This window comes from Opisthocomus hoazin, chromosome 12, assembly GCF_030867145.1.
Source record: "Opisthocomus hoazin isolate bOpiHoa1 chromosome 12, bOpiHoa1.hap1, whole genome shotgun sequence".
NCBI lineage: Eukaryota > Metazoa > Chordata > Aves > Opisthocomiformes > Opisthocomidae > Opisthocomus > Opisthocomus hoazin.
The window spans coordinates 2,344,747-2,372,670 of NC_134425.1; the positions used below are offsets into that span (position 1 = coordinate 2,344,747).

Consider the following 27,924-nt stretch of genomic DNA (forward strand, 5'->3'; position numbering starts at 1 on the left):
TCTGGTTTTCTCTTCAGGCAGCTGATCCGCAGCCAAATTCCCATCTGTCAGACACGTTAGCGCCCGAGCCGGAGGTGCACGCCGGAGCGAGCGGGGCCGGACCCTCCCCTTCCCCAGCCAAGGGGGAACAACCCAGCAAAAACAAGCGAGCCCCCGAGTCTGGGAAGCACGCCGAGCCCGGCTGGTTGCAGTTAGGGTAATGGGAAACATCTGGAGCCCGCAGTGGGAACAGCTGGGAGCGGGGTGCCAGGGCGGCCGGTGGGGCTTGGCACTGGGACAGCGGCTGGCTCCCAGCCCGCCCCGAGCCGTGGGGCCACCAGCGCCCACCGGGACCCCCGAGCTGCGTGGCTGGGGACGCCCCGTCCCCCTGCTCCCGCAGACAGGAGGGTGAGGGGGTTCTGCTGTCCCCCCCCCCAGCTGAGCCCTGACACATTTCGGCCCCTGCCAGGAGCAAACCGCTCTGGCAGCTTTGCAGGCGGATTCCTGCGGCGAGCACGGACCTCTGCTTTGGGGGGCTGGGGAGGCAAAGGTGGAAAAGGGGCTTTTTTTTTGCACTTTTTCGTTATTCCTCTGCTAACGAGGGAAAGGCGACGCCGGGCTTAGAACATCTGCCGGCAGCGCCGGTGCTGCCAGGCGTGCCAGCGGTCAGCGAGTCCCTCCGGAGCGGGGTGACAGTGCAGAGTCAGCGTGAAATTAAAAGGCAAATAAAAAAAATTATAAAAAAGGGGGATTTTTAACGAATTGCAAATGGTTAGCAGCTGGGCCATACCCCTCGCTTGATTGCAAACAGCTCCGGCCTCGTGTGACTCCACACGTGCGAGGAGCCGGGCGTGTGGGGGGCACACGTGTGCCTGGCAGGGACACAGGCAGCCACCCAGGCAGCTGCCACCCCTGACCTCCAAGCCACCTCCCGAAGTCCCCCCCCCGTAGCTGGCAATGCCAACACTAACCCCGACGTCCCCGTGGCACCCAGGCTGGGGCACCCACCTTGAGGAAGGGGATGACGAAGGGTCGCAGCGGGAAGTTGGTGGCCTCCTGGAGCTTGGCGTGAAATTCCTCGATGGTGAGCGTGGAGTTCTGTGGGGACAGCCCGGGCTCAGCGCCACCGGCCACAGCCCCCCCGCCCGCCCTGCACCCCACCGGGGGGGGGGATGCTTTGCTGTTTCTCCTTCATTTCTCCCCCTTTTCTGCTCCTCCGCTGGCTCTGCCGCGCTCAAGGGGAAACCACGCTCACGGCTTTGCTGGCAACGCCAGCAGCAGGGACCCAATCCTGCACCGTGATCCCAGGAGATGATAGAAAAACAGCCCCCATTTTTCCAGGATTTAGGTCAACCCAGAGCCAACAGGACCCTCTTTTTTACCCCATTTAGCAGCGTCTCCATCCCAGAAGGAGAACACAGGCCCCCCCAGGCACGGCATCGCCCCGCCAGCCCCCCGCGCCCGGCAGACGTACCACGAGCCCCAGGACCAGGGTGCGCACCCGCTCCCCGATCTCGGGGGAGATGTCGTTGCCGAACTGCTGCAGCGTGGTGAGGAAGCGCTTGAGCTTGGAGAGCTGGCGGGCGCCGCAGGCCGGCGGGAGCTGGTGGGTGGAGAGGGAGGCGGTGGACGAGGTGGCCGGCCCGTTGCTGAACCCGTTTGGGGTGGACGGGGCCCCATTGATGGCGGTCGGCGAGTGGCTGCTCCCGTTCATCACTGCGGGGAGAGAGGGGACGGGAGGTCAGAGCGGGTGGCCATGCCGTGGCACTGCGGGGACAAGGCTGGGCTGGGGGGACCGGAGCATCCTGCTGGGTACTGCGGGGCTGGCACTGCCCAGGAGGCTTCGGGATGCTGCTGCATCCGTGGGGCCGCATCCTGGACCGGTCCCTGGCACTGCAGCAGGCAGATGCAGGCTGAAGGGAGGGATGGGATGCAGTGCGAGCCCCAGCGCAGCGAGGGCCTGATCCTGCTTCTCGATGCCCAAGGCAGACAAGAGAAGGGGCTCCATCCTGCCCCACTGGGAGCTGCTCAGCACCCCCCAGGGAGATGCCACAAGCCGCTTCCCACGGAGCCCAGCCTGGTTTGCAGCACGCCGGCTCCGTTGCCCAGGCAGGGAGGATAGGAGCTGCCTGGAGCACCCCATGCCAGAGGACCCGGTGGGTGACATCTGGGGGTGCCACCCCTCGGGGGCAGTGGGCCCCCGCCTCCCGCACCCGCTCTCGGCGCAGACCGCGTGAGCGCAGGGACCTTCCCGCACCCGGCACGGGCGACGGCACGCGTCACCCCGGCTCCCGACCGCGCGCTGCTCCGCGGCACCCGGGCATGCACCGCACACCTCTCCCCGCGGCGCGCCGGGCACCCGGGATCGCACTAACCTTGCGGTGCCCGCGCCGCCCTGCCTGGCTTTGGCGGGCTCCCGCTCGCTCTACGGCCCCGCAGGATCAGCCGCCCGCTAAAGAGGTGCCCAAAATAACCCGGCGGCCACAACTGCTTTTCTCCCCGCGACAGCTGCGTTACTAAGTTAGACGCCGCACATGTCCCTCGGCCGGGCCGGGGAACGGGGCTTTGCATCCCTGTGACCCGTCGGGGCAGGGCGAGGGGCTGGCACAGGGGAGCGCGCCCTGCCCAGCCCCCCCTGCGGGACCCTGCGCCTTCCGTCTGAACACGAGGAAGAACTTCTTCCCTCGGAGGGTGACGGAGCCCTGGCCCAGGCTGCCCAGGGAGGCTGTGGAGTCTCCTTCTCTGGAGATATTCAAGACCCGCCTGGACGCGGTGCTGTGCAGCCTGCTCTGGGTGACCCTGCTTGGGCAGGGGGTTGGGCTGGGTGACCCACAGAGGTCCCTGCCAACCCCACCATGCTGTGATTCTGGGATTCTGCGGGGTGGGGGGGCTGCGGCTCGGGTCTCTCATGAGAGCAGATGCTTCATTTTACTTACAAAGACAGACCATCGACCATTTCAAGCAACCATGAAAACGGCCGCGAGGCAGAAACGTCGGAGGGCCAGCGTCTCGATCTGCAAGCAAAATAAAACACGCTATGATGAGAGAGCAGAGGGGGCAGCTCTCGGCCGGGGGGGGGGTCCCTGCAGGCGACGCTCCTCGACGGTGGGCACGGCGGTGGCGCGTGTGCCATGGGCGAAGCCGCCCGGGATGGAGCCGGGTCCCTGCATCCCGACTCGGGGGATGCTCGGGTGCCTAACACGGTCCCCGCATTTCGGGACCAGCCCCCGCGCAGGGGGTGGTTTGCAACCTATCCCCGAGACCGAGAACGACCGAAACACCGTCGCGCTGCGGGCGAGAGCTGGCCCCTGCGTCCCACGCCGAGCCGAGCCCAGGGCCCCGCGTCTGCCGCCGGGCTCGGATTAAAAAGCAAAACCCCTCAGAGCGCAGCCGTTCGAGAGCATCCGGCCGGGAGGGCGGCGGGGCCGTTGGCGGTGAGCAGTGGCTGTTGGGGGGGCTGCAGTTTGGGGGAGGAGGGAGGGTTTGGGGGGTGTTTTCTTCCCCACCGGGGTTTCTAAGCGCGAAGCAGCTACCAGCAAACCCCCTGTGCATGCATGCGACCAGAATACGTCTCGGAGGAGCTGGAGCAACCGGTCGCGATGGCCATCGCTGTTACTGCTGGGGGGGACCAGCCTCAGCCCCCGCCCACCTGGCCCCTGCCCCAGGTGTGCCCGGTCCGGCCGCGTGCCGGGACGGTGACGCTGGCACAGGGACTGATTCCCGGTGCAAGACCTGCCAGCACGCAACAAGCCCACGTGCCACCGGTGCAGCCAGTGCCTCGGACTCCCCCAGTTCAACTGTGCCACAGAGACCGAGGACTCGGACCTCGAGTCCCCACCGAGTCCCCTGATGCCACCACACCGTGACCTGGGCAGGGCAAGGACATCTTTGCCGCCGCGGGCAGCCGTGACACTCCCCTGCCACCGCCGGGTGCCACACGCGGACAGGCAGGCGGGTCCCCACATGTCCGGGACCCCCAACGGCGCCAGCTCCGACCCGTGGGGACACTCCCCCAGCCCACAGCATCCTCCACCCAGACCTCTGCAGGCGACAGCGCCCGGGGCCACACGCTGCTCTGTGCCACCGTTCGGTGACCGTGAGACAGGACACGGTGACATCTCCGCGCCCAAGAACCTCGCAGGGCTGTGCTGGCGATGGGCAGCGCCGTGGTGCTCCCCACGGGCACGTGCACGACCTGGGGCTCGGGGCACGCAGCTGAAAGCCCTTCTCCAGCGCAAGGACAGCCAATGCCACCCCACGGTGTGGCCAGCACCACGCAGAAGCCTGAGGATGCTGCCGGTCCCGGGTGCAGCGTCTGACCCGGAGGCACAGGGAGCCGGGCAGCCTCCCTGCATCCCGTCCCCGCCGGCATCCCGGTACTCACTGGTGTTTGGCGTGAAGGTGGGGTGGCGCGTGGCTCCCTGCGTGACGGCCGGCGGTGGTGGAGGCATGCTGGGCGGCGTGGACCTGGACTGTGTCTTCACGTCGGCCGGCGAGTCGGGCATGGTGGCGGCTTGCGTCTCCGCGTTATCTGTGGGGAGAGGGCACGGGGCGGTGAGCAGCGTGTGCAGCCTTCCCTTCCAAACGGGGGTCGGGTCGGGGGCAGAGAGGACCCTTGGGGACCTCAGGCTGGCCTGGGCATCTCCGATCCCCGGTGCAGGATGGCAGCTCGGGCAGTGGGGATGGTGCCCGGTGCCCTGTGTGCCTGCAGGATGATGGCCATGGTGACCATGGTCCCCATTCATCTGTACAGCAGTGGGGACAACGCCCTGTGCCCAGCGTGGGTGCAGGGTGGTGGGGACATGGCAGGGCACCGCTCTGCCCTGCAGCACCAGCTCAGCGCCGTAGCTGGGGCACAGCCCAGCCCGGCCCAGCACAAGGACGGTGTTATCGGAGAGGCCACCCCTGCAAAGCCATCACTGTCACGTCCTGGCACCCTCCTGCCAGCCGTTATCTGCCCGCGTCTCGGGAATCCCCGGCTGCCCGCTAACCCCTCGCTGTCCCCGGCAGCTATGCGCGGGGCTGCCGTCACCCCAGGCAGCGGGTACAGAACCACAGAATCCCAGCATGGCAGGGGTGGGAAGGGACCTCTGTGGGTCACCCAGCCCAACCCCCTGCCCAAGCAGGGTCACCCAGAGCAGGCTGCACAGCACCGCGGCCAGGCGGGGCTGGAATATCTCCAGAGAAGGAGACTCCACAGCCTCCCTGGGCAGCCTGGGCCAGGGCTCCGTCACCCTCAGAGGGAAGAAGTTCTTCCTCATCTTCAGACAGAAGGGCACAGGCAGCAAATCCTGGGTTCATTACGGTGGGTGCTTGGTGGCAACACCCATGGCAGGACCCGCGCACCCACCCATGGCTGTCCCCTCCCATCCCAGCGAGCCCTGCGAGGTGCTGGCTCCTCCAAACCGGGGAGCACAGGGCTCCCCGCCATCGCCACGCAGGGCTTCCCCCAGGCGTTGCTGCCTCCCTCCCACCGCCCTCCGCTTGCAACCCCGAATAACACCCGGCAGCGGCATCCCCGGGACAAGCGTGCCAGCACCGTCCCCTCCGAACGGCGGCAGCGCTCCGGCCCCGGCGCAAGGTTTCGGCCCCGCGGCTGCCGCGCCGGGCGGTGACGGGTGGCCACACGTGCGGGCAGCTGCGGCGGTCCATCAGCCCGCGTCGCCGCTGCCGCCAGCCCCAGCCAAAGAAGGAAGCGGCCGCCACGGCTGCCCCCCGGCCCCGGGGTCCCTGCTGCGCCCCGGCACACTCCCCGTCAGGCACGGCTGATAAACACTAATCTAATATGCAAGCTTAATCCGCTGCAACTGTTGCGAGATTAATTGAACCCTGCAAGAGCACATTGTCCTGGCTAAATAAAACCGAGGCCTCATCCCGAGCGAGACGCTGTCGGGGCTTGCGCCGCAGCCGATGCCACGCGTGGTGGCCTGGGAGGTGGGAGAGCCAGCGGCAAGGGCCAAACGCCCGGCTGGTCACCACTGTGGTGTCACAGCGTCCTCCCAGATGGCTCCAGCACCAGGGGGGCATCCCCACTCCAGGGGTCTGAGCCTCGTGGGCGGTACCGTAACCCTGCAGACGCCTGCATGGGCATGGTCCAGTTTCCCTTTCCTTGCCCCCTTGTCCCACTCCAGCTTCAGGAGAAACTCCAAGACCAAGCAGCATCCCCCCGCACCACGTAAATAATGGTTTCTTGACAGGGCCTGCCAAAACAAATTTTTAAAAATATATATTATTTAAAAAATATATATTCTCCTTTTCATGGACGTGCCCATCTCTGGGCAAGTCTGCTCCAGCCCTTCCAGGCTTCCCCCATCAATCAGCAGAGGAGGACCCAGCCCCGATGGCAGCGAACGAGCTGCGGGCATGCACAGAGTGCGACCCGGACTGGGTGGCTGCGTCTGCTCAGCCGCGGCACCTTGATCTGCTGGGTGCCCACGCGATCCCTCCTGGGCTCAGCATCGCCCGGGCGCTGCTCGGTCAACCACGACCTGCATCGCCTCTGCCCACCAGCTCCTGCCCACAGCAGGCAGGGCCAGCACCTCTGCACGACGCAGGGCTCTGCGAGGGCACCAGCACCATCCCCTCGCCTTTCTCGCCCCCTCCGAGCCCGGGGTTTGCGCCGCGGGGTGCTGGCTGGCATTGCGCACCGAGCACGGCGCAGCCAGGCGTTGCAACACGCTCTTCACGTCCGCCACGCTGCAGCCGCCCACGTGCTCGGCCCGAGGGCCCCCGGCTCTCCACGCAACAGCCGCCGGGCGTGGGGACAAGCTGCAGCAGCCTGGGGACAGCAGGGCAGGCACCTGCGCCAGCTGCCTGCGCGGCTCTCGGAGCGGAGGGGCTGCGCCGGCGCGTTCGGCTCTGCTGTCGCTTGCAGCGAGGGAGGAGGCTGCAGGCTGCGAGATGTTCACCCCTGCCTGCATCCCCACCCCTGCCTTCATCCCCATCCCTGCCTGCATCCCTGGCACACTCCCTGCCTGCATCCCCATCCCTGCCTGCATCCCCACCCCTGCCTGCATCCCCATCCCTGCCTGAATCCCTGGCACACTCCCTGCCTGCATCCCCATCCCTGCCTGCATCTCCACCCCTGCCTGCATCCCCATCCCTGCCTGAATCCCTGGCACACTCCCTGCCTGCATCCCCATCCCTGCCTGCATCCCCACCCCTGCCTTCATCCCCATCCCTGCCTGAATCCCTGGCACACTCCCTGCCTTCATCCCCATCCCTGCCTGCATCCCCGGCACGGTCCCTGCCTGCAACCCCATCCCTGCCTGCATCCCCATCCCTGCCTGCATTCCCTGCCACGGTCCCTGCCTGCATCCCCATCCCTGCCTGCATTCCCTGCCTGCACCCCCATCCCTGCCTGCATCCCCATCCCTGCCTGCATCCCCATCCTTGCCTGAATCCCCGGCACTGTCCCTGCCTGCATCCCCATCTCTGCCTGCATCCCTGGCACGGTCCCTGCCTGCATCCCCATCTCTGCCTGCACCCCCATCCCTGCCTGCATCCCTGGCACGGTCCCTGCCTGCACCTCCATCCCTGCCTACATCCCCATCCCTGCCTGCAGCCCCATCCCTGCCTGCATCCCCATCCCTGTCTGCAGCCCTGGCGCCGTCCCTGTCTCCATCCCTGTTCCAGTCTGCATCCCCAGCACCGTCCCCACCCGCAGCCGTGTTCCTGTCTGCAGCCCCAGCCCCACCCCTGCCTGCATCCCTGGCACACAGCGTCCCTTCCTGCATCCCCATCCCCACCCTCCTCGCTGTCCTGACTCCGCACGCATGCCCACGCCGAGGGGAAAACACGGATACACTCGTTCTGGCACCGACACGTCTTTTCCACAACTTCCCATCGGGAGGAAAGTTTCCACGAAGCTGAGCAAATACCCGGGGAGACGGGACCTGGCTGTGCTTTTTTCTTGTCTTTTCCTTTTTTCATTCCTCCAAGTCATAAATTTTCCCCGAGGTGTCTGCAACCCAAACACTGCCCTGTGGGCACGGGGGTGAGGGATGGCCCCAAACGTGATGGGATTTCTCAGCCCAGAAATGCCCCAAACAAACAGAGCCCAGGATGTCCACAGGATCCGACCACGGCTGTGGCACCAACCCAGGCCCTTTGCAGCATGGGACAAGCTCTGTGGTGGGGGAGGGGTGTTTTAGGGGGGCACAGAGCAGCCTCCTGGCAGCACCTCCAAAAAATAACTCCCCAACATGACTCAAACTCTGCTGGAATTTTTTTTTCTTTCTTCCCCCCCCCCCTCTATTTGGGGTAATTTGTCCCAGCCGCTCAGGGCTGCGTCTGTTTTCCTCCATCTGGTTTCCATTAGGCCTGTGCAGCCCAGATGAATAAGTAATAATATAAAAATAAAAGGATTAGTATTTTCTCCTTGGCTGGCGGGAGCGGGCGTCCCCCGCCCTGCCTCTCGGGGCCAGCGGATGCCGGACCCCGCACACCCCCGCGCAACCCTGAGCCCCCCGTTTGTCACACCGGAGGGTTTAACCCCCAGCACCCTGGTCCGGGCACGGAACCCGCTGGGGTGACGCACCAGCACGGCTGCTACCGGGTGACAACGCCCGGCTTGCCCGTGGCACCCGGCCCCGCGCCGCCCTGGCAGGACCGCGGAGGTTGGGCTTTGTGACCCCGCTGGGCACCGGCAACCCCCGAATCGCTGGCACCAGTTTGTGCATCGCTCTCGCCGGGTGGAAGCTGCGGGAGAGCCTGTTCAGCCAGTCCCCTGCCTCCGGCCGGCGCTGGGACAGGGGGGTCTGCTCAGCCGCGTGCTCCCCAGCGGGCAGCGCTGGATGCTGGGAAGCACCGACGCGTGGCACCGCGCGGCTGCGCGCGCACCGGCGGCCGCCAAAACAGGGCACCGTGCAGCCGTGCATGCCAGCGGGCAGCGATGCATGGCACCGTGCAGCCGTGCATGCAGGTGGGTGCTGATGCATGGCACCATGCACCCCGTGCATGCAGGTGGGCACCGATGCACAGCACCATGCAGCCATGCATGCAGGTGGGCACCGGTGCATGGCACCGCGCAGCCGTGCATGCAAGCGGGCACTGATGCACAGCACCATGCAGCCATGCATGCAGGTGGGCACCGATGCATGGCACCATGCAGCCATGCATGCAGGTGGGCACCGATGCATGGCACCATGCACCCCATGCATGCAGGTGGGCGCCAGTGCATGGCACCGCGCAGCCATGCATGCAGGTGGGCACCAACACATGGCACCGAGCACCCATGCATGCAGGTGGGCACCGATGCACAGCACCATGCAGCCATGCATGCAGGTGGGCACCGATGCATGGCACCATGCAGCCATGCATGCAGGTGGGCACCAGTGCACGGCACCTCGCAGCCATGCATGGCACCGTGCATCCGCGCATGCAGGTGGGCACCGACGCATGGCGTCCTGCAGCTGCACACGCCGGCACGCACCAACGCACGCGCACACCAAGGAGCAGCCGCAGCAGCAGACAGCGCGGTGCCAAGGGTCGGGGCTCGGCAGCCGGCCCAGCCCCGGCGTTTTCCGTTTCCCGTGGCCCCGGGGAGCCCGTCCCGCCGCTGCAGGCTCTGCCCCAGCCCGGGGTACCCGTCCTCCCCGGGCAGCGAGCGGCCCCTGCCCTCTGCAGCCTTGGGCAGCGCCAGGGAGCGGCTGGGGACGGGGTTAGGGATGTGCCAGCCCTGGGGTGAGCCCGATCACTATGGAGCACCCATGCCGGCTCCTCTCCTCTCCTCTCCTCTCCTCTCCTCTCCTCTCCTCTCCTCTCCTCTCCTCTACCTCTCCTCTCCTCTCCTCTCCTCTCCTCTCCTCTCCTCTCCTCTCCTCTCCTCTCCTCTCCTCTCCTCTCCTCTCCTCTCCTCTCCTCTCCTCTCCACCTCACTGGGGACGGAGAGGGCAGGAAAGCTCCAGCTTCCCACAGCCCTCCCCTCCCAGGCTGGGTGAGACTTCCAGGGCGAGGAAGGGGTTAAAAGGGAATTAAAAGACCAGCATCCTTCATGCTCTCCAAATGGCCACAAATGAAATCCAGATGCTGGAGGCGACGTCTCCTGAAGCCAGGCTGCCTCCAAAACAAAGGCGAGCATTCCTGCTCCTCAGCTGCTGCCGTGGCCAACAACAACTCCCCGATAAGATGGCGAGGGACCGAGCCGTCCCAGCTGGAGCACGCCGGGAAGCGCCCGGTGCCAGGCAGCAGCGCCGGCCACGCGCCCGAGCCCGGCCGAGGCGGTGGGAGCCGCAGGGCACCGTCATCTCCCTCCTCTCCCGCGCCCACCCTGATCCCCCTCCACGGTGGTGACGATGGGGGTAGGTGACAGCGGGCAGCTTGGGGGTGGCTCATGCCCCCCGCTGCAGGTGGAGGAGGGGAGAGCAGGAGGGCGGCTGCGGGATGCTGCCGGGATGGTGCGGGGATGCTGCCCACCCCCAGCACTTCTCCCATGGGCAACGTGTCCCGCGTGCACCTTTTGGGGAGCTGGGCTGGGGAGGGCGATCCAAACCCCAGCACTTGTCGGCACAAATGAAGCATTTTAAAAGGAAAGCCAATTAATTAAGCCCTCCGCACACCATGTAAACGAACCCAGCTTTGGCCAGCTCCAGGCCCGGGAAGGTGCTTACAGGGGTGCTGGCGTGGGGAGCTCTCGCCGCAGGTAACGGCCGCTGCGAGGACGACGGGACGCAGACGTGCCCGGCGAGCGCTGGCACCGGGGCCCCGCCACGGTGTCTGCCGTGCCCAGCCCTGCCAGGCGCCCGCGCCCTGCCTGCACCCCTGGGGATCCTCGCAAGGATGCTCGTGCCCCGAGCGGTGCAGGACTTGCTCTGCCCTGCTCCTCCAGCCGGGGGGACATGACCGTGCCACGCCAGCCAGCCCGGGAACCTGGGCAGTGCCCCTGCGGCTTAGCTCGGGTGCTGGGCTGAGTGGCACCTGCCATCCCCACACCGGCTGGCGAGCCAGCCTTTGGCCCTGCCACCCTCGCCTTGCCCACATGCCACAGGACCCTTGTCCTGCGATGGGTCCCGCGCTGCTGGCCGGGCTGGGACACTCCTCACCCACCCAAAATCAAGACTAAAGATGCTCACCATGCTCAGATACCCCCCGGTTTGCCTTGCTTCCCCCCCAGCCCCACCGCAGGAGCAGCCCCCGGCCGCGCTGGGTGCACCAGCGATGCCAGCACCTCGGGGACATCCAGCGCTGCCACGGGGTGCTCGCTGGGCTCCGGAGCGGTGGCTGCCGGCAGAGACCCCGACACCTGGACCCCTTCCACCTCCCCTGGGCAGCGACAGTGCGGCTCCACGTGGGACATCAGCTCACCCGAGCCCCACAGAACCCCCATTTCTCCAGCCACCACCAGCCAGCCGGGGACCCAAACCCGCTGCCTCGGCTGCGCGCGGGCACTGCCAGCCGGCTCCCGCTCCCCCCGAGCCGGTGCGGCCGGGGAGGGTGGGGATGGGTTTGATTTTCATCAAAACAACAGCAAAAAAAAATAAAAAAGCCAAAAAAAAAAGGCGCCCTCTCTGTTTTACAAGCCTTCATTTGCTATTGTTTATGTAAACAGGTAAATTGTTTCGTATCTCAATTAAAAACATCTGCCACATAAATGAATACCAATTAACTCATCCTGTTTTTAATTACTCTGTTAATTACACACAGGCAGCAAAAAGGATGGCAGGGGAATAGGGAAAGCATGCTCACAACCCCCCCTTCCCACCTTGCTCTTGGCAAGGATCCGAAATGCGCCCAGATAATGATGGATGGAGGTGGCTGGTGAGAGCCGTGGCTCGTGGCCAGCTCCGGCGTGGCAGCTCCCTCCCGGCCTGGCCGGGTGCTGCCGGGTGCCTCACCGGGGTATTTCCCAGCACCCTCCCGAGAGGCGTCGCGCCATCCTGTTTCGGAAACCCCGGGCCCCGCGGGACGCACCAACGCCGCCGACGTCATCGCCCGTGCCGGTGGTGACCGCGGCGCAGCCTGGCTGGCTTTCCCAGCGCCGGCCCCGGGTTTGCCCTCAAAACGTGTCCCAGGGGAGAGGAACCTCGGGACCAAGGGCATCCTCGATGCTCTGCCCCCGGGACCCCTCCTGCCATGGGTGGGCAACACCTCCGCACGGGCATGGCACGGATGCCATCCTCGAGCCGGGCCAGCGACGACGGCCGAGGGACCCTGGGTGCCGTCAGCCCCTCGCCTCCCCCCCAGCTGCGGGAAGCTTTCCAAGTGAGCAGATGGGGCAGGGGAGCGGCGGCAGCGAGGAGGAGAGCAGAAAAGGCAATTTTCTCACGCTACATATTTTACAAGTCGAACATTTTGTGCGTTTCAGCCTTGCCTGTAAAAGCATCTCGGGCTCAGCCCTGGGACTCGATGTCAGAGCCTGTGAGTCAACAGCGGCTGGCGGCGACGCGGCCGGGGCTGGGAAGCGGGGTCCCACCACGCAGAGGGTCACGCTGGGGGGGTCCCTCTGACCCGCTGGTGCTGGAGGAGTGGCAGGACGCCCAACGACCCCCACCCAGCCGCCCAGCCGGGGCACAGCGTCTGCTGCAAACGCTGCCGGCAGCGCCTGACCCGCCGTGCCAGCAGCTCCCGGGCGGTGGGAGGAGGTGGGCACACACACGCCCTCGCTGCTCCCCAGCTGCCTTACGCTCCTGGAAGTTAAATATATTGGCTAAACACCGGGAGTAAACAGAGTGCCGCCGCCAGCCCGGCACGCCTGGAGGCACACGGGTGGCACGGGGCTGCCTGCACCGGCAGCACCGGCCGGAGCTGCCCCCCACCCAGGAGACACCCACGTCTTGGCTGCAGACCACCTCCGCGGCGCAAGGGCTGCGGGCGCATCACCACGGCGGCTGCGCTGGAAGGGGCCGAAGGGGCACCCCAAAACCAGCCCGATGCCCCAGCCGGGTGCTCTTCGAGGGCAGGGAGAGGCTCGGGCTAAAACGCCATGTTTTGCAGCCACCCAGCCGCGTGCACAGGGACACGCGTGCCCAAGGGTGGCCTTGACAGCAGGAGCGGGGACAAGTGGCACCAGCAGCCAGGGGACTCGGGGCATTCCGGAGGCGGAGAGCGGCTGTGGAAGGGAAAACATCCCCTTCCCCATGCCAGCGCCGGCCGGGAGCTCCCTGCGAGGTCCCTGCAGCGTGGGAACGCCGAGGCGCTGCCGGCTCCCCAGGGACCCCCGGGCCGGATCCTGCCCTGCAGACGCCCGCGTGGTAACAGCTCCGAGGGGGTGCTGAATCCAGACGTGCATCCCCACAGCCGCCGCTGCGTTACCGACTCTTATGTCTATTTTTTAACCGCGGGCTCCATTTCAAGGCGATTTTGCCCACGTGAGATTGAATCGAACAACAGAGGAAAAAATATTAACGAGAATTTCGCAAAATAAACAGGAAATCCTGTGGATGTTTTCTGGAAACGTTGGTCAGCATCTTCCAAAGGAAAGCTGCGGGCTTCTCAAGGTGGGTTTGCCCCTGGGGAGCCCAAGCGCGCTGGGAGGGACGGCAGAAAACAAGCTCCGGGAAATCTAAATATAAACCACGAACCGGGCAATGGCACTAACGCCAGCAGCGCCCGGGCAGGGGGGTCCTGCTCTGTGCCACCAGCCTGGTCTCGCCATCGTGAAACTCTCCAGGACCTGTCCCAGCTTGGGGACTCCCCTCGTCCCCAGCCTGGTGGGGCAAATAAATCCACCCCCCACCCATGGTCCAGCTTGGAAAGCCCAGGCCGGGGCCGCAGCATCCGACCCGCATCCCCTCGGTCCCAGCGGCAGCGGTTAAGCCCAGCTTGGCACCGAGCTCAGCGGTGCAACCCACGGGCATCCCGCTCCCTCCCCGGGCCCAGGCAGCCCCGTTTGCAGGATCAGGCCCCGACCTGCCCAAATCCTTGTGCACGCTGTGCTGGTCGGGCCGGGGGCAGAAGCAGCGCTGGCGGCGGGGGTTGGTGTGGTGTGTCCCCCCCCGGGGGGGGTCCAGCTCCCTGCCCCACTGCCAGCGCTCCCCATGCCTCGCCAGCAGCCCCGTGCCCCCCGGCCAGCTCGCCAGCGATCAACAGCCCCCGGCTAAGAGACGGAATAACAGATATTTACAGGGTCCTGCAGCAGCCTGCACCCCTTCCCCGGGGGGCTGTGGGCAGGGGACACCACGCAGCCTCCAGACCATGCCGGGGATTCCAGCCGGCTGCCGGCGGTGAGCGGAGCTGAGACCCCATTCCCACGGCAGAGCCGGATGCCGCGCAGCCACACTGCCTGGATCCTGCCCGGGGTTCTCCACGCATGCAAACAACGGCGGCTCGGAAGCAGAAATCACGGGAAGGGACATGGGGGACGTCGGCAGAGACCCGCCAGCCCTGTGTCCCCCAGGGGTTCTGCCAGAGCCCGTCCCTGGCACACGGGCAGCCCACCCTGGCCGTGCCCACGGGGCTGTCCCTGAGCCCAGCGGTGCTGAGGGTGCTGCAGCGACGGGCAGAGGCTGGGGGGGCCGCTCGACCTCCCAGCCCGAAGCAGGGCTGAGCACCGGAGTATTTTTCCATCCTGCGCCCTGGAAGTTCCCGACGGAAGAGGCAAATCCCGCGCCCACGCGAGGCCTCACTGCTACCCTGCCCGAACCTGGCACCCACCCAGCGCCGCGGGAGAACCCCTTCTCCTTCCCCCACCTCCCTGCTTCTCGGGTTTTCCTCCCTACGAGCCAACATCTGCAGTCACACGTTCTTCAAACAAAACACACCCGACAGCTGGCCATCCCCGGGTGAAACCTTACCTGCCAGCGCAGACACCGGCCGGGAGGCAGCAGGCAGGGAACCCCCCCCCCCCCGCACAGCCAAGTTCATCTCCGCTTTCCTCCCCCAACCACGGCAAAAAGCAACGCTCAAAACTTCTCCCCGCGTGGAAACGCGCCGCGCGGGGACCTGCCCTATCCGTCCCCGGGGACACGAGCGCCTGTCCCGGGCGGCAGCTTGGCCTCGCCGGGCTCCTCACCGCGGGACCGCGGGCGCCGGGGCTGTCAGCGTCCTCCCCAGCTGCTGCTCCGCGCTCGCCGCGGGGTTTCGGGCCGGTTCCCCCGCATCGCCGTGCCCCGTTCCACAGCAGAGCTCACCCCGCCGCAGTGGGATGTTTGCAGAGTGTCTTCAAGTCGCCCGGCAAAGGAGCGGAGGATGAATATTCCTTTTTAATAAAAGGCAGAAAAATCTCTTTGTTCCTGAACAGAGAGAAAACAACGGAGGGAAGAGCTCCGAAGCTCTTTCTCAGCTAGAGACGAGACCATCGCTTCGATTCAAAGGCGCTGTCAACGTGCACGTGACCTCAAATTAAAAAAACAAAATGAAACCCAGCAGCGGCTCCTCTCCGAGAGCGAAGGAAAGTTGCAAAGTTTTTCTTGGCTAATAAGCGGAAAAAAAAAACCAACAAACCAAAAAACCCCAAAGAATCCAACCAAAGGTGCGTTTAACCGGAGAAACAAAGGCTCCGCCGTATCTGAAGGCACCATCCAGCGGCGAGGGCTGCGTGGAGGAGCGATGGGGAGAGCCGGCCGTGCTCGGGCCCGGCGTCACGGAGGAGCCACGGAGGAGCGCGGTCCCAGCCCCGCTCCATGGCCACACCGACAGCATCCCCTTGGCAAAGCCAGGCCGCCCAACGGAGCTGGACCGTGATTAACGGCTGCGAGGACCAGAAGCAGGGCAGCGGCGAGGCAGAGGCCACCCCCAAGCCAACCTTCCCTCCTAAACCCGCGTCCAACGTGACCGTCCCCCGCCACACGCGTGGACGCGGCGCGTGTCCCCAAGCGCGGACGCGGGTCCTCGCCTGTGAACCCCAGAATCCGGCTGCCCGGAGCTGGAACTTCCCAAACCAGCCCCGGGTTTCCTCCCACGAACTCTCCCGAGCGGATCCAGGAACTCCTCCTCGCCACGGAGCGGGATGCGGAGCCGGCGGGTTGCGGGGAGGCATGCGGGGGTGGAAACGACTTCTCCCGCCGGGCAGAAGTCGGGAGCCACGAGGGTTTTCTGCGGGGGGGGGGGGCCACAAACTCGCGTGGGTTCCCGGGGATGCTGGGCCACCCCCATGCCGCTCCGGCCCTCGGAAAGCAGCCATGGGGTGCGGGGAGGGGAACGCAGGCAAAGCCCCGGCCCCGGCGCGGCAGAGGAGAGGGGTCCGCGGCCCCGGCGCGGCCAAGCACGGGGCCGGGGAGACGGAGGCGGCGGGGACCGCGCTGGCTCGGGCACCGGGAGCATCCCCCAGGCACCGGGAGCGGTCCGGACTCCCGCGCACCGGCAGCTTCCCCTACACCAGCAGCATCCCCCGGGCACCGGGAGCATCTCCCAGACACCGGGAGCGGTCCCGACTCCCGCGCACCGGGAGCATCCCCGACACCGGGAGCATCCCCAGGGCACCGGGAGCGCTCCCGACTCCTGAGCACCGGGAGCACCCCCCGGGCACCGGGAGCATCCCCAGGGCACCGGGACAATCCCCGACTCCTGAGCACCGACAGCTTCCCCGACATCGGCAGCATCCTCCGGGCACCGGGAGCATCTCCGACTCCCGCGCACCGGGAGCATCCCCGACACCGGGAGCATCTCCCGGGCACCGGGAGCATCTCCGACTCCCGCGCACCGGGAGCATCCCCGACACCGGCAGCATCCCCAGGGCACCGGGAGCATCCCCTGGGCACCGGGAGCATCCCCGACTCCCGAGCACCGACAGCTTCCCCGACAACGGGAGCACCCCCCGGGCACCGGGAGCACCCTCAACGCCTCTTCCCCGGGGGCCCCCCCCCGGTCACCGGGACCCTCCCCGCCCTGTTCGCGGCCGCCGTCGGCACTTACCGTCCTGAGGTGTGGCGAAGGCGTGAGGTAAGTCCCAAGGCGGGGGCCGGCAGGAGCGGGCAGAGCCGGTAGCGGCCCCCGGCGGCGGCGGCCCCGGGCCCGGTTAAGGCCGGTGCGGGGGGAGCGCGGCCCCGCGGCGGCGGCTGCCCCGGGAACCTGCCCGCCGCCGCTCGCCGCGCCCGGGGCCGCCGGGGGCCGCCAGCCCGGGGGTCGGGGCGCTTCCCCCCCCCCCCCGCCCCCGGAGGGCGGGCACCGGAGAAGCGGCGAAGGGCGGAGGCGCCGGTAAATCCTCGGGGCCGGTTCACCCCCTGCTCCCTGCCCGCCGGCGCATCCTCCGGCGTCGCGTCGCGGCCATGGGGAGCCCGCGGCCGCGTTCCGTGCCGGGCCGGGCCCTCCTTCCCGCACCCGCCCGCACCGCCCGCTGCCGCCGCACCGCCCGCCCGCCCCGGAGTGAGCGCCGCCCGCCCGCGCCGCTGCCTTAGACGGCGCCTCCGCCGCCACCGGCAGGGGGCGCCCCGCCGCCGCCGCCACCGCAGCGGGGACCGGGGGGTGGGAGCGGGGGGTGCGGGGGGGGAGCGGGGGTGCGGGGACACGGGGTGCGGGGGGGACCAGGGGTGGAGGGACACGGGGCACGGGGGTAGCGGGGGTGCGGGGACACGGGGCTGCACCGCACCGGGGGCTGCACCGCACCAGGGGCTGCACGGCACCGGGGGGGCTGCACGGCTCCGGGGGCTGCACGGCTCTGGGGGTGCCTGGGGACATGGGGTGGCACCGCACCGGGGGGGGGCTGCACCGCAGCCGGGGGGCTGCATGGGGGCACGGGGCTGCACCGCACCGGGGGGCTGCACGGCTCCGGGGGTCTGCACCAGGACACGGGTCTGCACCGCAACGGGGAGCTGCATGGCTCCGGGGGGGGGTCTGCACAGCTCTGGGGGTGCCAGGGGACATGGGGCTGCATGGCACGGGGGGGAGCTGCACAGGAGCGCAGGGGCTGTGGACTGCACGGGGAGTGGGGGGCCATGTGGGGGGTACATGGGGCTTGGTGGCTGCAGTGGGCAGGGGTATGCAAAAGGCTCAGCGTTCGCAAGGGATTGGGGGTGCTGAAGACTGAGGGTTGCGAAAGTGGGGGGGGATGCATGGGTAGGGGGCTGCATACGTTTTGAAAGGCTGCATGGGGCCAGGGGTTGTTTGCATGGGGTTGGGAGACCGCAAGGGGCTGGGGCCAGGGCTTGTCTGGGGCCGTGGGAACAGCCAAGGGGCTGGAGCTGGGGTCTGCAGGGGTGGGAGTGGGGTGGGGGTGTTTGCAAGGGGCTGGGGGGCTGCAGGGGCTGGAGCTGTGGCTGCCCGACTCCCCTCTCTGGAGGCCCGAGGGCCGAGGCTGCGACAGGAGCAGCCACAAACCCCACAGGCACAGCCCCCGTTGGCACCCCAAGGTCCACGTTCCCATCCCGACCTGGCCTTGGGGTGCCCCCACCCCACTCGTTCTCGGTGGGCTCCGTGGCACCAGCGCGGTCCTTCCTCTGACAGCGATGCCTGGCAGCGACGCGTGCGTTCGTGGGCGCCGACTCCCCGGCGTGCCGGGTGCCAGCTGTGGGGGGGCACGAAAAATTCCCCCTCCCAAGTCCTACTACGATGTTGTTGCTCGCTTCTGCGCCGGGTAACGCAAGCCCTGCTAATTTCCCTGCGAGCCCAAGCCCTGCCTCTTTGCGTAATTACTCCGCCTGGCAGCTGCCTTCCCTCTGCGAGTTGCTGCGCGGAGCCTTCATCGCCCGTGTGGTTGTTGTCTTACTCATCCTCGCCCGCTTGCCCAGGGTTGGGGTGCTGGGGACCGCAGCGGCCATCGTGCAACCGCTGCTGGGGTGCTGGGTGACGCTGTACCGGCGGTGCATGGCCCAGGCACGACCGCCCGCCGCGTGGGCACTGCGCGGCCGGGCTCCCCATCGTGCCCCCAGCACCCCCGGACGGTGCTGCAGCCCCCCCAGCGCAGCCCCCTCCGCCCGCTCTTGGCCATCCCAGCCTCCAGCTCCAGTTCTGCACCCCTCGTTCCCAGAGGGAGCCCCACGGGGGGGGTGGGGGGGGACCTTGCCCCGCTGTTGGGCTGCGGGAACACGAAGGTCTCGGCAGGTTTTGTGCCCACGCCGGCTGGCACGGTGTGTGCCCGCTGCACGGTGCCCGGGCAGCACTGCACCCCCTCCTTCTGCGCACCCGCCTGCACCCCGAAGCGCTGGGGTTGTCCCCATTCCTGCGTGCGCTGCCCTCATTCCCCGCGGGGCCTCGCTGGAGGAGCCTCTCGGGGGTGGGTGTCACGGCCCCACCAGCCCACGAGGAAAATCCACGCTGGTGCACAGCTGCGTGCCCGCCTCGCCGCCCGCCCAGCTTTGCATCGGTGGCACCGGCCGGCACATGCAAACGCCGGCGTGCGTTTGGACACGCAACGCGGTGCCCACACGCGTCGAGGCGTTGCGGGACACCACCCGCTGCCGAGGCAGCCCGAGAACGTTCCCAAGGCAGGGCACTGGTTTGCTGGGGTGCCAGCACAGGGCTCCTTCGGGCTCTGTCTGCTCACTGGGAGAGCAGGGACCTGCCCACGGGGGTGCCCACGCTCTCGGCCGAACACACCCACCCCGACGCGGTGCAAGCCACCGAACGCATCGCGAAACCCGCCCGCGAACGCCCAGCCGGTGCCGTGCCACGAGCCCAGCCAGACCCCAGCGGTGACCGTCCCCGCTGACCTGCTGCCACCCTGTCGACCCCATCCCCACCACGGGCACCTCGCGGGGACCTGCCGGGACAAGCCACACCCTCTCCGGCTCCGGTTTAATTTGGGGTGAAGGATGCTGTCAAACACCCGGCACCAGCCAAGCGGCTGAGCCGTGAGTCCGCGGGGTCTTTGCGGCGAAGGCGACGGTGCCCACCCACCGGTGGCATGGGGAGGGAGCAGCACGGCGGGACGCGTGGGGCAGCGTGGGTGGGTGGGAGCCACGCTGTGTCCCCCCTTCCCCTCCAGAGGCGTTTGGGTGGCGGGGTCTGCTTCGTTTCCATTCCGCGCGCGCAGCCTGTAATTTCGGTCTATTGAAGTCATAATTCACTACTGTGAAAATAAACATTTGTGTTCGCTTGCTTTATTCGGCGGGCCTCGTCTGAATGTTAATAATTCCCCGCCAGCGTGATTGCACGTGTCCTCGGCCAAAGCCTGGGTGCCCGCGGCCACCTCCTCGTGCGCTCCGGGTGGGATCTCGCCAGCCTGCGCGCGCTGTCCCTGGGCATCCGTGGGACAGAAGGGATGGGGACAGCAGTGCCGCATAGCACCAAGCTGGGGGTGATGAGGGAGGTAAAGGTAATAGAAAGGTAATATTTGGAGTAAAGCAGGGGGAATCACAGAATCACAGAATGGTCGGGGTCGGCAGGGCCCTCTGGGGGTCACCCAGTCCAACCCCCTGCCCAAGCAGGGTCACCCAGAGCAGGCTGCACAGCACCGCGTCCAGGCGGGGCTGGAATATCTCCAGAGAAGGAGACTCCACAGCCTCCCTGGGCAGCTGGGCCAGGGCTCCGTCACCCTCAGAGGGAAGAAGTTCTTCCTCGGGTTCAGCTGGAGCTTCCTCTGCTTCACTTTGTGCCCATTGCCCCTTGTCCTGTCACTGGGCACCACTGAAAAGAGTCTGGCCCCATCCTCCTGACCCCCACCCTGCAGATGTTTCGAGGCATTTCTAAGGTCCCCTCTCAGCCTTGTCTTCTCCAGGCTGAACAAGCCCAGCTCCCTCAGCCTCTCCTCGTAGCAGAGATGCTCCAGTCCCCTCCTCACCCTCGCAGCCCTCCGCTGGACTCTCTCCAGTAGCTCCTCATCTTTCTTGAACTGGGGAGCCCAGCACTGGACACAGGACTCCAGATGAGGCCTCCGCAGGGCAGAGCAGAGGGGAAGGAGAACCTCCCTCGCCCTGCTGCCCACACTCCTCTTGATGCACCCCAGGATCCCATTGGCCTTCTTGGCACCCTGGGCACGCTGCTGGCTCATGGTCACCCTGTCGTCCCCCAGCACTCCCAGTCCCTCTCCGCAGAGCTGCTCTCCAGCAGGTCCCCCCCAGCCTGTACTGGTGCCTGGGGTTGTTCCTCCCCAGGTGCAGGACCCTGCCCTTGCCCTGGTTGAACCCAAGTCCAGCACCTCCTCCGGACCCTTCCCTGCCCACGCCTGCCCCAGGTTTTGTTTGCTGGTGCTGCTTCGTGGGTGTTCCCACCTGCAGTGTGGGTGCCCCATCACCCACCCTGTGCCATGGCCGAGCTGGGGCGGGCAGGAGGACGCCCGGGCCACCCTCCGGCTGTCCCCACGGCCGTCCCCACCCCGTCCCAGCTCAGCAGCCGGGGCAGGGCTGGCCCCGGGGCTCCCCGGGTTTCTCCCCGCTGGGTGCAGGGGGGCTGGTGCTTCCCCTCCGCATTTGCATCTTCCCAGCCTTTATCTCCCTCCCGGTCTCTGTATTGCTGCAATTACAGACACTTTAAAACACAATGATCTGGCTGTTAGCGTGATGGATGACAGAACCTTGCTGTCTGGTTTAAATCACTGCCGAGAGTGAGCAAACTTCCCCGGGTTAACCCCTTCGTGCCCCCCCCCCCCAGCCCTTCTCCCTGCCCAGCCCGGCTGGTGGCTGCCAGCTGGGTGCTGCCATGTTCCCCACGGCCACACGTCTGCCACAGGCGTGGGTCCCACGGATGGGGCTGGAGGGGAGGGTCTGGCATCCTTGGGGTTGGTGCTGGACAGGCTGGAGAGTTGGGCAGAGAGGAACCTGATGAGGTTCAACAAGGGCAAGGGCAGGGTCCTGCCCCTGGGGAGGAACAACCCCAGGCACCAGTACAGGCTGGGGGGGACCTGCTGGAGAGCAGCTCTGCGGAGAGGGACTGGGAGTGCTGGGGGACGACAGGGTGACCATGAGCCAGCAGCGTGCCCAGGGTGCCAAGAAGGCCAATGGGATCCTGGGGTGCATCAAGAGGAGTGTGGGCAGCAGGGCGAGGGAGGTTCTCCTCCCCCTCTGCTCTGCCCTGGGGAGGCCCCATCTGCAGTGCTGTGTCCAGTGCTGGGCTCCCCAGTTCAAGAAAGATGAGGAGCTACTGGAGAGAGTCCAGCGCAGGGCTGCGAGGATGGTGAGGGGACTGGAGCATCTCTCCTGTGAGGAGAGGCTGAGGGAGCTGGCTTGTTCAGCCTGGAGAAGAGAAGGCTGCGAGGGGACCTTAGAAATGCCTGTGAATATCTTGAGGGTGGGGGTCAGGAGGACGGGGCCAGACTCTGTTCAGTGGTGCCCAGCGACAGGACAAGGGGCACCGGGCACAAAGTGAAGCAGAGGAAGCTCCAGCTGAACCCGAGGAAGAACTTCTTCCCTCTGAGGGTGACGGAGCCCTGGCCCAGGCTGCCCAGGGAGGCTGTGGAGTCTCCTTCTCTGGAGATATTCCAGCCCCACCTGGCCGCGGTGCTGTGCAGCCTGCTCTGGGTGACCCTGCTTGGGCAGGGGGCTGGGCTGGGTGACCCACAGAGGGCCCTTCCAGCCCCCAACATTCTGTGATTCTGTGATCCCCCATCGCTCAGCTCCCTGGGTGCATGGGGCAGTGGGGCAAGGCGATGGGACCAGCCCCACTTCAGCAGGGCTCCACTGCGGCAGGAAAGCAACGGCCAGGCCGGGCGATAAGCGCCTGCCAGGGCCCGATAGCCTGCCTGGCTCCGTCCCAGCCCAGAGCCTGGCAATCTGTCCCCTGGCAAATCTGGAGCCGGGGAAGGATGGGGCCCCGGCGGGTTCCCACCCGGCGGAGAGGGTGGAAACTCCTGTAATGGCTCGGTGTCGGTCACGCCGGCGCGGCGTGCATCGGGGATGAACTGCACATGTCACGGCGATTTGTGGTCCCTTTGTTTTTGAGGAGCCGACATCTCCCGCTAGCGCGCATCCTGCCCTGCACCCGCCGCTGCCGGTCCTCCCCGCTCCCGCCGGTGCCGTGGATGTCTCGGTCCCATGGGTGGGATGTCTCGGTACCGTCACCCATCGCTCCCGCTCATGGGACCAGCGGGGAGGAGGGATGTGCTCCCCCCCTGCTGGGTGTGCGCTGGGAGAGGCTGCAGCGGGGCGGCTCGGGGAGCTGCCAAGGATCTGCCCAAGGCGAAGGGGCTCCCCGAGGCACAGCCCGGGGTCGAGGGGGGGGCTCTGGGGCCTGGCACGGACCCACCAGCAGATAAGGTGCTCGCTGAGGGCAGATGAGGGTGACCGGCACCAACCCTCGCAGGAAATGGTCACCACCACGTGCTGTCCGGGCCCCGTATCTGCCCGCGCACATGACCCCTGCCCGCTATCGGGGCCACGCACGCGGGCTGGGGGCAACGTGGTGGGTGCCACCGGCTCACGCTGCCACTGGGGCAGCTGCAGCCCCGTGCCCCACTCACGTCTCTGCATCCACCATGGCTTTGGGGTCCCGTTTCACCCCCCGTGGGTGCCCAACCATCCCTCCCGCCCCACCGCTTCGCTCCCTGTAGCTCTGGCTCAGCCCCTCACTCTGCGTCCCACCGGCACCGCGTTGTCTCCGCTCTCCCCAGCTCTCCCAAGCCCCCACAGCCCGAGCTCTTGCTCAGCCCCATCGCCTCCCGGCGTGCCTGCGAGAGCTGATTGCTATTCAGGCTGCATCCCCCCTTCGCAAGCCTCAGGCTTTTTAAAAAAGCCCAACAGTGTTGGTTTCTCACACCTTCCCCCTCTCCGCGCTGCTGAGTCACCCCCTCGCCGGCGTGCCGCGCAGCCGGGAGCCGCAGCAGGCCTGTCCCGCTGCGGGCAGCACCCGTGAGCACCCACCCGCAGCCCCTCCGCTGCACCACGCCGGGGGTTCCTGCCTCTCGCGGGACGCTTGTCTGGAGGCGAAGGCACCGAGCCGTGCTGGCGCTCAGCCCCGGCCGTGCCACAGGTTTCCTGTGTCACCCCCAGCGAGTCTGTCTGTCCGTCTGGGTTTCTCAACCTCTGTCTGCTCCCTGCCGGGGTGCAGAGCATCCCCGGGGTGCCTCTCTGTGCTACTCGCTAGACGTGGCTGTGCCAGCAGCGCCGAGCGGAGCTGGGGGACGGCGTGGGGCCGGGTGCTCGCACGCAGCTGCAGCGATGCAAAGCCTCACACCGCTGCCGGGGTCCCCGTTTCGCACAGGGCCCCGTTCGCTCAGAGCATCCCCGCGGGGACACCGTGCTCGGGGCCGGGAAGGGGTCACTGTGACCGCAGGCGGCCCCGTTGCCCTGGCTGCGTGCGCGGACGCGGGGGTCTGAATCTCAGTGCCTAAATCCAGCCCAAAGCAAGTTCTGGGAGCCGGGCTGCAGCGCCCGGTGCTCTTCCCTTGGCGTTTCGCTCGCAGCGGGAGCCTTGGCTGGCGCTGCCTTTCCCTGCGCGTTAATTCATCGGGGAATGCGCGGGGGAGATAAGGGGCTGGTGGGGAGCCAGCGGCCGGGGAAGACGGCTCGCCCGCCCGCCGGCTATCGCCCGCCGCAGCTGCATCCGCCGCGGTGACATCTGCTCGGCAGGAAGTGCCTCTCGCCAGCCTTTCTGAAGAAAAGGGGTTCGTTTGCGCCTGGCCTCCCTCCGCGCCCGCCCACGGGGGTCCCCGGCCTCGGGGCCACCCGTTCCGCAGCCGCCCCGGCCCCTCGCTTCCTTGGTCAAGGGATGGAAGGAGCAGATCCCCCCCGGCCGTCGCCACTGGGAAGCAGAGCTGGGGGCTTTGCGGCTTTTGCACAACTTCTGTAAAATTAAAAGCAAAAAAAAACCCCAACCAAACTGTTTTCCTGGCTGACAGATTCGTTCCTGCTCCATGGCATTCGAAGGGAAACCGGCCCCTGCTGATTACCATCCCCGCTCACCCTGCACCTCAGGCTCCGAAAAAATCACTGGCTTGGCTGAAACATCGGGAGACTTCGGGACAGGGCATCATTCCTCTGGGTGCTTTATGGTTTTGGGGCTGCTGAGGGCCAAGTTTCCAGCTTATCTTTGCTACGGGGAGTCTAGAAAGTATTTTAGCTTCGAAGCGGAGACTGCCACGTGCTGCCCTGCCTCTGGGAGCTGATGCTTTGGGGGGCACGGAGATGCTGCTGACCCCCCCGGGGTCACCCACCCGATGGCATCACTGTCGGTGAGTCCTGCCAGCCTCACCGCTGGGAGATGCTGAGCCGGATCCCCCGAGCTGCCCCGGTGAGCACAGCACCCTGGGTGAGCTGTGCACCCCGCCGCAGTGCGGAGGGCCCCTCCGGCTCCTCCGGTCCCTCACCCCGGGAGCTCCCTTCTCCACGGCACTGCTCGCCTTCGCAGGGCTGGGCAGGGAGGATGGAGGTGCTGAGCCTCCATGAGAGCCACGTCCTCGAGGCCTTGCTCCTAACGCTGCCTGGGCCATGTAAGACCCCCGTGCAATGCCCAGGTCTGGGGAGGTGAGAGCATCTCTCCGCTCTGCCGTGGCACCACGGCCGCCCTCCCTGCCCCTCGCCCAGCGGGCAGCCCCGGTGGGGTTCATAGCGGGTTCACACTCCCCCCCTCACCCCCAAACCATGGTACTTGTCTCCTTGCCAGCCCTCGCCATCCCACGGCTTGCAACTGCCTGCACAGGGCTCTCTAACGATGGGAATTTAATTAGCTCGCGTTGCACTTCCAACACCTCGGGTCCCTGCAAAAACCAATCGGAGCTAGCGGGAGGCGGTGCGGTGCAGCCCGACGCGCGGAGCAGAGCCCCAGGGCTGCTTTCAGAAAGCCCCCGGGGCCAAAATGCCCCGGCACCGGCCTCTGGCCTGGCAGCGGTCAGCGCCGATCCGTGCCGTGCCGTGGGGAGCCGCAGCCTCGCGGCGGGGAGGTCTGGGATTCGCTGCGAGGTCCAGATGCAAGCGGGGGACATTGCGGCTGTCTCTGGCCACCTGCGTCGTTTCCAAGTTCCCAGGCTAAAAGCAGGGCTCGTTATCGAGAGCAAAAAATGTGCCACCTCTGTTGTATTTCATTTCCCTTTCCCCACCTCTTCCCTGCCCGCTGCGCATCGGAGATAACGGCTCTCCACGCCGAAGCCGGAGCGCGGCGCAGGCAACGGCCTCGCCAGCCCTATCGCCGCCTCCCCGGCCGCGAGGAAATCAGGAAGTTTGCAGAGATATTTGGCCAACAAAATAAACATTTCCCCTGCCAAGCTCCTAACCAGCAGCTTGGCGAGCCCGCGTCAATCTGCCCAGCTCCCCTCGCTCAGCCTTCCGGTCAACGGTGCCCGCCGAGCCGCCGCGGCAGCCCCGCGCCCGCCCGGTCCCCAGCGCCGTACCGCTGCGTGCCCCTCGCCCGGGATGCGCCGAATGACGCTGCGGGCAGCGGGTCTGGGGGCAGGGACCCCAGCGCAGCTCCCACCCTCGGCAAGCCAGCACGGCACGATGGGTGCAGCACCCAGGGCGCACGGCACACCGTGCCCTCCAGCCGGTCCTCGCCACGTCCCCGACCCGCGGGGTGGGTGCCAGGATGGCAGCGGGGCAGGGGGCTGCGGCCGGAGCGTGGTGCCGGCGGGGAGAGGGGTGTGTGAGGCGAAGCGAGGCAGAGGGCCAGTATTGTTCGCTCGGGGCAGACGAGCGCCGGTGACTCAGCCGGCAGCCGCTTTCCTGCCCACACCAGGCATGGAGCCCCCCGAACCCCCCTCCCCGAGCCGCTGCAGCCCCTCGGCCGAGGCTGGGCTGCGGGGTGCCCCTCACCCCATGTGCGGCGGTGCCGGTGCCGGGGCGATGCTCCGACACGGGGCCCTGCGGAGTCTCGATGCTGCCACGCTGCAAGCGACCAGCAGCACCCGGAGAGCCCTCAGGGTAGGATCCTGACCCCGGCGGCACAATCCTGCTCCGGCCACTGCCAGGGAGTGACTGTGGGAACGCGCTCCCGAGCCGCACGCGAGCCGCTGACCCGAGAATGAACAAAAACACCCAGTAAACAGAGGATTTAAACCCTGTAAATAAAACGTAATCGTGGCTGATGAACTCAGATTAATGCAGAGCAGACTCCGAATGGGTCCCTGTGCCAGAGACCCCACGGTGGCTCGTGGTGCTGGTGCTGTGGGCTTGGCCATGCCTTGGCTCCCCAGTCCCGCTGGCCGTGCCCGTAGGGATGCACCGATGGGCACCGGCCGCGTGCCACCCTTGGCGACCTCCTGCCCACCCTTGGCTGTGCTTGAAGTTGGGCTGAGGCCACCTGCGCCACGGCTTTGGGCATGGCGCAGCCACGGCCACCCACCGCCTTCCTCCCACCGCCGCCATGGCCTTACCGTGGCTGGTCCTGCCCGCCGCCCTGGTCCGGGAGGGATGGCTGTCCGGCTTGGGGAGTCCCCCGGGCATCCCAGGGGATGGGTGTCAGCACCCCGCTGCCGCGAGCCTCGCAGGGGCCGGCACAGCCAGCCTGCCGCCACGTGTCGGTGCGGGACCCGCGCCGGGGAGGGAGATGCGGGGCGCGGTGGGGCGCGGGGTGTCCTGCCCGCTCGGCGCCTGCCCTGCCACGAGGGCCGTTCATGTGACGGCCGGGGCCGGGGTGGCAGCAGGGCCGTGTCCCATGGCGAGGGGGAAGGTGAACAGCTGCTGGGCAGCGATAATGCGGCGGGCGGGGGGAGGCCGGGCAGCTGCGCCCGCGTCCTTCCCCAACAGGAACCATCTGCGACCAAGCCCAGCTCTGCCTTCCCTATCAGCCATTCCGGTCTGACTTTCCAACAACTTCCCCTTCGCGCCGGCTTCGCTTCCTCACTGCCAGGGGCCAGCGCGGTGCAGCTCAGCGCGGGCAGTGCCGCGCGGCACGGCGCGGCAGCACCAGCACGGCACGGCTGGCACGGCACGGCTGGCACGGCGCACGTCGGCGTGGGCAGCACCACGCAGCACGGCACGGCGTAGCCAGAATGATGCAGCGTGGCGTGGCATGACGTTGCCATGGCTGTCGAGTTGCAGCCCCGCACTGGCAAGCCACCGTGGCACAGCCAGCGTGGTGCAGCCTGGCAAGGTACAGCCGGCACGGTGCGGGATGGCGTGGGAAGCACGGTACGGTGCGATGGTCCTGTGCAGCACGGGGATAGCTGCAGCACAGCGCGGTGCAGCCCGGCACAACCAGCGTGCTGCGACGCTGAGGTCTTGTCCCTTTTCTGAACCCGAGGAAGAACTTCTTCCCTCTGAGGGTGAC

At 67.2% G+C, this 27,924-nt stretch overlaps 1 protein-coding gene across 5 annotated transcripts in view; it reads right to left on the reverse strand.

The window, feature by feature from the left end:
- Positions 1-27,308, reverse strand: part of CBFA2T3 (CBFA2/RUNX1 partner transcriptional co-repressor 3) — a 33,735-nt gene extending 6,427 nt beyond the window's left edge. The window contains exons 1-5 of one of the 5 annotated variants that reach the window (XM_075433732.1): positions 27,029-27,308; positions 4,364-4,510; positions 2,916-2,993; positions 1,454-1,695; positions 988-1,077 (exon numbers count right to left, since the gene is read on the reverse strand). In XM_075433732.1, the coding sequence (XP_075289847.1) occupies positions 988-1,077; positions 1,454-1,695; positions 2,916-2,993; positions 4,364-4,510; positions 27,029-27,098 (627 nt within the window). In that variant the 5' untranslated portion in view covers positions 27,099-27,308. Of the gene's footprint in view, positions 1-987; positions 1,078-1,453; positions 1,696-2,915; positions 2,994-4,363; positions 4,511-4,602; positions 4,664-16,770; positions 16,901-27,028 lie in introns of those variants that run through there. The other 4 variants (XM_075433731.1, XM_075433735.1, XM_075433736.1 and 1 more) reach the window with 4 other exon arrangements.
- Positions 27,309-27,924: the final 616 nt, after the last annotated feature.